The sequence below is a fragment of the Narcine bancroftii genome, chromosome 1 (genome assembly GCF_036971445.1).
Source record: "Narcine bancroftii isolate sNarBan1 chromosome 1, sNarBan1.hap1, whole genome shotgun sequence".
In the NCBI taxonomy this organism is placed as follows: domain Eukaryota; kingdom Metazoa; phylum Chordata; class Chondrichthyes; order Torpediniformes; family Narcinidae; genus Narcine; species Narcine bancroftii.
Window position 1 is genome coordinate 105,516,239 of NC_091469.1, and position 11,343 is coordinate 105,527,581.

Genomic DNA, 11,343 nt, shown 5'->3' on the forward strand with positions numbered 1-11,343 from the left:
CTGATGTGATCAGACTTCAATCCAGCCACACATGCATCTTGTATCAGTTCTTCTAAGTGGACTGCAGCAGAGACAATTCTGCAGCCGCCGACTCATCCCAGCTCCCACAAGACCCACATGTATTCATCCACAGACTCATTAGGCGCTTGTCCATGACTGCCGAGAAGGTACCTGACATAGATAACATTTGTCGGAGTCTGATAGTGTCTATGCAGGGGTTCCATTCCGGCCAAGTAATTATTGCAGTCCCTGATCATCTGAAAAACATGGTGACCAACCTGAGTGAAGAGTAGGTCAGGTTTATTTTCCTCACTCTGCAAGTTGCTGTGTCTCTTGAAGGCATTGAGGCAGTGCAACCACTGATTGAATTTGATGGAGGCCTCCAGGTCTTTAGGGTTGGTGTCCAGTTTATCTGCCCATATTGCCTTGTCCATGGCATGAAAATTATGGTGATCAAATTGTAGCGCTACATTACACTGAGGGTTGTGATTAATAGGCTTCAATCAGCATAAAACATCAGCACATCTCACATGTTGCTGGCCCAGTTCTAAGGCAGGTACTGAGGGAGGGGTTTGGGCATAACAGCCTTTATGGGGATTCCGAGGGGCAGAGTCACAGGTGCAGGGGTGGGCCAGACCATACAGTACATTCGTAAGACAGTACTAATAGCTATACAATGGTTCCACCATAACCTCACAAGCAGCACTAAATTGTGGTGGCAGTGAATGCTGCCCCAATTGTAATGTGTGACCCCATTGTGCAGAGTGGAGTGGAATGTATGACCAATACTGGGCAGCGTGCATAGTTCAACCATTCTGAGGCAAGAGTGTCTGAGTAAAGATATTAAAATACAATATGACTTCCTTCATAAAGCTCTCAAACCTTCTCTTTTCACGCAGACCTCGATGCTCCCAGAAACCTCCGCAACGTGTCTCAGACAGAAGACACCATCACTTTGAAGTGGAAGAATAGCAAAGCTGCCGCCAGCAATTACAAGGTGAAATTTTCACCACTGGCAGGAGGTGAACATAAGGAGATCACTGTGGAGAGAAGTGCACAGCCCAGCACCATTGTTAAGATTCCAGGTAAGGTCATTGGTATTAGTTTGGGTGCTTTTAGCTTGTATTAAACAAAGACACTGTGGTTCATTTTCTCCAGGGGTAGGATCTATTCAATTATTGCCAGAAAAATTCAGATTGCCTCATGACAATCCAGTTCAGTACACAAACACGCTGGAGAAACTCAGCAGGTCATGTGCCATCTACAGGAAGTGAGAGGTAGCCGTCGTTTCGGGCCTGTTGAATATTTGACAGACACATGAATGAAAATGTATCCACCAATTACCTCATACTTGTTTGCCTATGCTTCTCCCCCTCCCCAAGAAAAAACGGCAGTGCTGCCAGAGCTGTTGTATCAGCAACGCTGCCGCAGGTGCGGACCCACATAGAGCGGGGAGTGGAGACACAGTGCTCCTGTGTGGTCCAACCTCCCATTCTGTATGCCATCAGCTTCATACAGGTTTTAAACAGCTGTTAAAGGAGTCAATGGTAGTTTTATTTAAAATCCCGCAACCCTGAGCCCAAGATGGTGGCGCCTCTGATCAGCTGCAGCCACGAGGGGTTCCAGACTCCAGGGAAGCAGAGTCACCAAAAAATGGAGAGACCATCCCAGTCTGAGAAGGAGACAAACTGTGGGATGGTGACCCTGGTGGCGGACCAATGAGGGGTTCTGCAGCTGAAGGAACCATACAGGCAACAGGTTGCTGGTGGCTTGAGGCAAAGAACCCATGGAGGCTGTGGGCTGCTGGAGACTCCGGTCAAGGGACTCACACATGGTTACGGACTGCTGGAAACTGGCTGAAGGGTGCACCGGGTATCGGAACCGGGATGCAAGGGGATGCCGAGGGGGTTGAAGGGTTCCTAATCGTATTGGAGGTTCAGATCTTGATCTCGGGTTGTCAATAATTTGGAATGGACTCTGCATGGGTGCAGAGGCTGCTGGAGCACTGGGGCAAATCCACGGACTCTCAGAGACTCTGGAGGGAAACTATCTTTTACGTCTCTTTCTCCGACTGACTGTAAGAGGCCCTTCAAGCAATTTCTGTGATGAAAATCTGTCTGCTGTGAGGAAGAAAAAGCAATTTCATATAATACATATGTTTTTAATACATGACAATAAACTGAATTTTTTCCACTCCCCAGCGCTTTTCATTCAGCCATCTGCCTGGTTTTTAGCTTTCCTGATGAAGAGCTCAGGCCTGAAATGCCGACTGCCTTTTCCTTCCTACGGATGCTGCGTGATTTGCTGAGTTTCTTCAATGCTTTTGAGTGCTGAGCTAGACCCCAGCATCTGCAAATTTTCTTGTTCACATCCTGTCAATCCAGTCCTTATTCTCCAGCTTTTTTAATATAATAGAAGTGGATTGTTTACTTGCCTTTTGATTTTCACAAACCTGGTGGTTTGGAAAGAGTTGTTTACAGAATTAGCAGCAGTGACCATCCATTTCAATACCACACACCATTTCCATGTCGACATGTCTGTCCATGGCCTTGTGCTGCCAAATCAAGGCCACTTGCACATTGGAGGAATAACTCTTTGTATTCCGTCTCCACGTTCCAACCAGGTGGCATTAACGTCAACCTGCAATTTCCATTTACCCCCTCCTCCATGTCTCTCTCTTTCCCTATCTCTCTGTCTCCTTCCCTCTGGCTCCCCACCCCTCCCTTCTCTATTCGGAGACCTGCCCTCTGTCCTCTCCCCATCACTTCTCAGCTTCTACCCTCCCACCAATATCCACCTATGACCTCTTACCTGTCAGCCTGAGCTCCACCGCCCCATCCCTTCCTCCCTCCTCACCTCCCTCCCCTCCTGCTACCTTTTTATTCAGGCACCTGCCTGTTTTTTTCCCCTTGATCCTGATGAAAGGACCAGGCCCGAGACTTTGGGTACCTGTTACTTCCTGTGTATGCTGCACGACCTGCTAAGTTTCTCCAGCGCAATTGTGCTTTTATTCCGGAATCCTTTGGGCTAAAGTAGTCTTTTTTTTTGCTGACCCACGAGATGAACAGAAGACAAGTCAAAAGCTGTGTTATTTCCAATGTGCGGGACACATTTCACTCCTATTGTCTTGTTGGCAGGTGCTCCAATTACACTGGACAACACATGTCTTGAAAAGGTTTGCTTCCCTAAAAAAATCTGGGGATTATGATAGACAACTTCAGTCTGAACAAAAAGATTATTTCAGATTTGCTGTACACCATAGGAAGTTGGAGAAACATTAAATTAACTTTTATTGAATGTAGTAAGTTTACTTGCATAATGATGCTGACACGTTGTGTTAGTAAAGTTGTTTTGCCGCTTATTTTCACGTGCTCAACTTCTGATTCCTCCCATGTTAGTCTCCAACAGTAGTCGGCCAGCATTGATGGATTCCAGTTGCCCCAATATTACTTTTCCATGGTCACAATGTCCTGGTGAAACCTTTCACCGTGTTCATCACTGACTGCACCAAGGTCAGCAGGGAAGAAGTCCATGAACGAATGCAGAAAATGAATTTTCAATGACATGTTGCATTTCATAGCTCTGTATGCTTGAAGCGTGATAAAAATATGACAGCAAATCACAAAAATAGGTTTTCTCTTAACAACAGTATTTAAAAGGAACATTTTAAGGTGATTTTCGTGATCAGCAGCCCAAATCCATAAAATACTTTAACTTCTGACCGCTGTAAGGCAGGCAAAGAGCTGCCATTAGTGTCGCGCGGAGCCCTTTACAGTATGAGAGAAAGATAAACACTGCCCACCCTCCTAGGATGCAGGTAAACCTACGGGGCATGCAGCATTTGGAGCCTTTCCCACTGCACCATGAGTTACCTGGTTAATTGGCAATCTGGCATTTTAAGGGGGGTGACAATGTGAGAGCAGGTTGAATTTAACTCACCCTGCCAGGTTCAGATGTTTCACACCTGTGCAATTACAGGGTACGGACCCAGTAAATTATCCAGTTCAACCCACATGTGTGGGTCACTGAGTCACTGAGTGTCTGTGGATCCACCTCCAGTTCTCCCACACACTCTGCAGCTGCACAGACTCCTATTCCATTCATTGGCAACATGAGCTCTAGATCCAAACCTCCGACATGATCAGGAAGCCTTCAGTGCCCGAGGTCCTTCAGCAGCCCTTCTTGCCCTCAGTACCCTCTTGAATTCTGGCTCCAACTCCTGGTTCCCATGAGCCAGTCTCCAGCAGCCCATGTGGGTCCCCTGACCGCAAGTTTCCCACAGTCTGTCCGGGCTCTTCAGCCACTGACACCCTCAGCAGTCTGCTGCCATAGTCACTGTCCTGTAGGGTTGTCTCCCATGCTTTTCTTTCTCAATGGAGATTATTATTTTGTCTGCATTTTATTCTTTCATTAATTGAATGTAGACAAGAGTGCTAATTTTCTACACCCAATGAGTGATGAAATGTGAACCTGTTTTATTCAGATCTGCTGCCAGGGACAGAATATGGTTTTGGAGTCAGTTCCATCAAAGACAGCAGGGAGAGTGCCCCCGCTACCATTAACGTAGCCACAGGTAAGAGTCGAGAATCCTGTAATATAAGCTGAGCACAGATCAAGTGGTTGGGGCAATTACCCTGGGCAGGATGGTGATAGTTGTGAAAACTTGCCCCACCATAGAAATTCATTTCAGGTCATAGACATTAGCTCAACACAATAGACACGCACCAAGAATAAACCTTGTAGGGATGTTAGCACCAACAGATGTTAGTACCAAAGAACTAGCCCTATACATTAATCATTGGGATTTGTGCATGAGCAGGTTGGATACTTGCCTCCCATTGCTAAACCAGTCTGCTTTTTCACACTATACATCTTGCTAGAGGTTATAAAGGCAGGTAAAACTAGTTCTGAAATTCATCTTTATCATAATTTATTTCAATGAACTCCCCAGTACCTTTGCTCAGCTTCAATTACACTTTCTCCTTCCCTAAAAAGATACCCCAACCTCCTTCATTTGTTTGTTAATTAATGAATTATTGAGGATTCTTCCCATCCTCACACAGGATGTTTGACCCACCACCATCAGGAAGGAGGTACAGGAGCATCAAAATCAGGATGGCCAGACTGGGAATAGCTTCTACCTGCAGGCTGTCGGATTGATTAGAAGCAGAATAAAAATTTATGGTCATGAACATGCCACAAAATTTGTTGTTTTGCGGCATCATTACAGATGCAAATATTCAAGTTACAAATTTTATTAAAAACTAAATAAATTAGTGGAAAAAGAAGAGCAAATGAAGTAATGTCTGTGGTTCATTGTCCAATCAGAAATCTGATGGTGGAGGGGAAGAAGCTGTTCTTGTACTGCTGGGTGTTTGTCTTCAGGTTCCTGTACCTCCTTCCTGATGGTCACAGTGAGAAGAGGGCATGGCCTGAGTGGTGAGGGTCCTTGAGGATAAAGGCTGCTTTCTTAAGCCACCACTTCTTGTAAATGTCCTCAGTGGAGTGAAGACTAATGCCCATGATGGTGCTGTCCGAGTTCATAGCTCTCTGCAGTCTTTTCCTGCCCTGTGCATTGGCTTCTCCATACGAGACAATAGTGCAACTCTGCAACTGCTCAGAACGCTCTTCACTACAGAAATTTGCAAGAGTCTTTAGTGACATACCAAATTTCCTCAAAGCCCTAATAAAGCATAGCCACTGGCGAGCCTACTTCATGATTCCATCAATGTGGAGACCCCTGAATAGATCTTCAGAGATGTTGACACCTAGCAACTTGATGACCTTGGATCTCTTGTAAATGAAACTGAATAAATTATTTCAGAATATTTATACATTTATTTTATATTACATTTTTATGTATGTGATTATTATGTGCTGTGTGGGAAATGTATTGTGTGTGCACTATGGTCCAGAGAAATGCTTTTTCATAATAGACTTGTCAACTTTTATAATTGAGACTCTCAAAATTTCCAAATCACCTTGGTTTCTTGAGGTACAGAAAAGTGCTGTATGCAGTATGGATAGGAAGTAAAAGAGAGTTGATAATTTGGGTCATCAAGAATCCTGATGAAAGGCTCAAACCCAAAACATCAACAGCCGCATTACTTCCTGTGAATGCTGCGCGCCCTGCCGACTTTCTCCAGTGTTTTTACGCACCACACTAGACCACATCATCGGCAGATTTTCTTGTTCAGCTTCACTTTGGTTCCCTGTCTTCTAGAGGGTAACACTACAGTCATTACTAATGTGAAAAATGATTGAAAGTGATTGAATGCAAAGTATGTAGATTAGAGCTTGAGAGTAGATCGTACTAGCTAGTGGGCCCCTTCTTATCAGAAGCCTCAAGGATGCAGGAATCTGGTATGGACTGGCACAGTGACCTAAGGTACCCATGGCCACTACTGTGCTTGCTTAATAAAGACATGAATATTAACTTAGACACCCCTAAGGAGGGGATGGACTAATTAGCATAACATGCGATGTATGATGAGGAAGGGACTGTGTGGTATCTACAGCGATGGAAGGGAAAAGGAGAAGGTTGTAATGTATTGAGATTCTGATTGGAAGAGAGTAAATGAAGGTGGGGTGATGTTGAGTGCAGGACTGTACAAAAGAGTGATGATTCTGAACCTCCAGTGTGTCTCCAGACCAGGGACACCCGACTCTGCAGACTCGAAATAAAGCTGAACCTGTTCTCCAAGACTTTGTCTCGAGAGTAGTGATTGTGAACACTTTATATTTCACACTGAGAAACATTTTCTAGAGGAGACTCTGTTTTTAATGGAATTAATCACAGCACCAGATAGGATTCCAGTCAGGCATCAAGAGACTGAGATGCTAACCACTGCAAGCTGGTCATAACTGCAACAAACATTCTCTCTGGCATCTCAGAATTGTTTCAAGGGCAATATATAAAAGATGTTAATAAGATTGTGAGAGGCATAGATAGGGTAGATAGTCAAATATTAGAGGGTGTAGGTTTAAGGTGAGAAGGGGAAAGTTTAAGGGAAATTTGCAAGGCAGGTTTTTCTTTAAACACACAGAGTGATGGATGCTTGGAACACGATAAAGTACAAAAATGCTGGAGATGCTCAGCCAGTCTCGCAGGTTCTAGAGGCGATAAAGGTATGTAACTAATGTTTTGAGTCAGGCCTGAAATATCGTTAATTTATCTTTATCGCCTCTGGATGCTATGAGATCTGCTGAGTTCCTCCAGCATTTCTGTTTTTCTACAGCAATCACATCTGCAGACTTTTGTGTTTCACTCCACCTGGACTGTGTGGCCAGGGGAAGTGGTGAGAGCAGACATAACATTGGTATACAAGAGGCATTAAGCAAGGTTGAGTGACTCAGGGTGCAGGGGGCTCATCCTGCCCCCCCTCCCCCCAATTTGTCAGAACAGTGTGATTTGTGCTAACTGCCTATTGTCCATTGAGTAACAAAAAACCTTTTTATTAGAAATTTGTACTTGCATTTTTATCTGTGTAAAATTTGGGGCAAATCAACCCCTCCCTCCCCCTTAACCAAAGAGTCCCCATACACCCATGACATTAATATGACCATATGAGCAGGCCAGGAAGAAAGGAAAATGGGACATCTGCAAGCAAAACTTGTGCCGTTCTGCTCTTTGTTCTATGAAGTCATTTGAAACTACCAATACAACCCATGCGTTTTACGAGTGAAAAAAATGGTCTGAATAATATTTAAAAGGAAAACAGATGTTTAGTACATTTATGAGTATAACAAATTGCACAGGAACTTTGGAATGAGTCTAATTCCACTCAGGAAGACCTCTATCATGGCTTCTCCTGTTGTAGATTTATTGAGGCTTTGGGAGTTATGGAAATGTTCCCATTTTGGAATGAATTTTATTCAGTGTATTGCATACCATTAAAAAAAATCCTGGTAGCTAAGTTGCATATGAAAACATTCGATTGGTCTGGAAGCTCAAGTCGGTTCATTTGTTTGCACTTAATGCGTATTACAGCTGGGTCTTAATGTTGGTTTGTGAGGAAATAAACAGTCACTTAATTGAGGTATAAAGGATGATGAGGGGCTGAGATAGGGATGACAGCCAACACTGTTTTCCTGGGGACATTAGTTAAATACCAGAGGACATCTGTTTAAGATGAAGAGAGGAAATTTTAGGGAAAACATCAGAGGTAAGTTTTTTTTCCACAGAGAGTGGTGGGTGTATGGAATGCATTGCTAGAGGTGGTGGTGGAGGCTGAAACACTTGGACAGAATGTAAGAGAAATAGAGGTAGATTGTTGCAGAGTAAGTTTGCATTGGTCGGCACAACATCAATGGCTTAAGGGCCTGTACTGTGCTGTAATGTTGCATGTTGTATGTTCCATTCAGGATGGGGAGAAGCCCATCTGGAACCTCTGCTTTGGATGTGAATGAAAGTGGAGAGGATCAAGGGCTATTCCTCTGCTCACGATCTAGGGTCACAGGAAATGGGAGACAGGAACTGGATCCAGTTGAAGGGTAGGGGTCCAGGATCAAAGGTCCCGACTTGAATTGGGAGATGGGTGGTGGGGAGGATGAGGGACCAGATCTTGTCAGGGGTTTGGGGCTGTGTGGAGGGGTGATCAGCCCAAGATCCAGGATCTGCAAGAAGACATAATTATGGTAGGAGGAGGTGGGGTGGGGTTGGGGGAAATCAGAGGATTAGGGGTTAAGAGTGGGACCTGAGCATTAAGGGAGTAACATTGTCTCAGAGGGGTGACATTCACATACACACATAATACACAGCACATGTTGTCAAGATGGGGGCTCGTTGCCTTGCCCTCCTCAATCTCTTGTAGGCCCTACTGTGCCTCCCTGACTAATGAGGAGGTGTTGTGGGTCCAGGATAGGTCGTCCGTTATATGCCCATTAAGAAATGTTGTGCCCTCCACTCTTTTCATGATATGTGTAATGGAGAGTGATCAAACTTCATGGTCCTGAAGTTCACAATCATCTTTTTTGTCTTGTTCATTTTCCCACTCTATTTTACAAGCCTTCCGATCTTGTTTCTGTCAGCTGATTCATTATTGTTACCAATGGGGCCAACTACTGTTGTGTCGTCTGCAAATTGGATGATTCTGCTAAAAATTAATCTGGTGATGCAGTCAGGAGTCGGCAGCATGAACACTAGCGGACTAAGCAGACGTTCCTGAGGTGCGCCAGTTCTCAGCGCGATGGGATTCGAGATATAGCTGCCATCTCAGACTGATTGTGATCTTTCAGTCAAGAAGTCTAGAACCCAGTTCAGGGACGGGTACTGAGTCGCCTGAGGGCAATTTATCCACCAGCCGTTGAGGCATGATCGTGTTGAACGCCAGGCTGAAGTCCATGAACACCAGCCTGGCATATGAGGCATCATATTTGTACTGCATCGCACAAAGATGATCTTGTAATTATAATTCTGCAATGGCAAAAGGTTATTTTATGCAAAATGTCACTTATTCAGAAGCTCTATAGCGTGGCATAACTGTTATTTCCCTAAGGATCAGTAACACTAGTTTGTCACCTGTTATAAGACCATAAGAAATAGGAAAAGAAATAGGCGATTCAGCCCATCGGTCTGCCCCATCATTTAATCATGAGCTGATCCATTTTACCATTCAGCCCCACTCCCCGGTCTTCTCCCCATAACGTATGATCCCCTGGCTAATCAAGAAGCTATCAATTTCTGTCTTAAATATGCTGAATAACCTGGCCTCCACAACAGACTGTGGCAACAAATTCCACAGATTTACCACCCTCTGGCTAAATAAATTCCTACACATCTCGGTTCGAAGTAGAAGCCCTTCCATCCTGAAGTTATGCCCTCTTGTCCTTGACTCTCCCACCATGGGAAACAACCTTTTTACATTCACTCTGCCAATGCTTTTTAACATTCAAAATGTTTCAATGAAATCCCTCCCCTCCCCGCATTCTCCTAAATTCCAATAAGTACAGACGAAGAACAGACAAACGTTCCTCAAATTATAACCTTTTCATTCTTAGAACCATCCTTGTGAACCTCCTCTGAATCCTCTCCAACATCACCACTTCCTTTCTTAATCCTTTGGATTCCAGCCATTTTTAACCTTCCATAATGTATACTCCAGACTGGGTCCATGGGTAAATTACAGAATGAACACCTATGCAAACCAGCAGGTGGTTGGGTATAAAACCAGTCTTGGAAAATGGGGTCATGGAGTCTATGCGTTTTTTGGGAGTTTCTGGAAACCGCAACACAGAGTCAAAAGGGTGGGCAGTTGACTGTGATTTTCAGCCCAGTGAATCATGGGAGATTATATCATCCAAATGCAATCAGCAATCTCTTTTGTCTCATTGTGGGTCAGATTCGCTGAAGCCAATTGTAATTTATTTTGATTCAATGATGTGATAACCTACATTTAAATCCCACCTCTCGAAATGTTGGTGTTAAGCTCTCTTCCCGAGTTGCTGTAAGTTTCATTAGATGTTTCTGGGTCTTGACCCCCGCATGACTGCTGTATATATCCTGGCCAGGGAAACCAGGATGGAGCTTGAAGTTCATCGTGTTCCCAAGCAGCTTATCCTGTTCCAAGGTTCACCAACAGGTTCCTGACATAAAACGCTGGCCAGTGTCAGGAAGTCCAACACTGCATAATAATGTCCCTAACCAAGGGTTTGTCGAAGGCTGGCACTCACACTTCACACAAGTGTCAGGCCCTGACGGCGTACCTGGCGGGGTACTGAAAATCTGTGCCAACCAACAAGCCAGAGTGCTCATGAACATTTTCATTCTCTCATTGCTGCAGTGAGAGGGTCCCACTTGCTTCAAAAGGGCATCAATCACCCTTGTGCCCAAGAGGAGAGTCAGCTCCCTCAATGACAATCGCCCAGTAGCACCCACAGCAACTGTGGTGAAATGCTTTGAGAGGTTGGTCATGGCCAGAATTAGCTCGCACCTAAAGTAAAGATCTGGACCCGCTGCAATTCATCTACAGTCACCATTGCTCAACAGCAGATGCAATATCTCTGGCTCTCATCTTGTCTCTGGTTCACCTAGACTACAGCAATGTACATCAGGCTGCTTTTTGTTGATTACAACTCAGCTTTCAATACCATCCTACCCTCAGTGGTGGTCAACAAGCTCCAAAAGCAGGGCCTCTGCACCCCCTCCCCCTTTGCAAATGAATCTTTGACTTCCTCATTGGAAGACCACAGTCAGTATAAATGGAAAACAATGTCTCCTCATCACTGACAATCAGTACAGCCGCACCTCAAGGATGTGTTGAGCCCACTGCTCTATTTACTATAGACCCATGACTGTGTTACTAGGCTCAGTTCAAACGCCATCCTCAAATTTGCTGATGACAC

At 44.6% G+C, this 11,343-nt stretch overlaps 1 protein-coding gene across 9 annotated transcripts in view; it reads left to right on the forward strand.

Moving 5' to 3' along the window:
- Window positions 1-11,343, forward strand: part of LOC138762150 (tenascin-like) — a 189,820-nt gene that overhangs the window by 89,739 nt on the left and 88,738 nt on the right. For all 9 annotated transcript variants that reach the window (XM_069935624.1, XM_069935656.1, XM_069935646.1 and 6 more), the window contains 2 exons: window positions 900-1,085; window positions 4,484-4,573. In XM_069935624.1, the coding sequence (XP_069791725.1) occupies window positions 900-1,085; window positions 4,484-4,573 (276 nt within the window). The remainder of the gene's footprint in view (window positions 1-899; window positions 1,086-4,483; window positions 4,574-11,343) is intronic.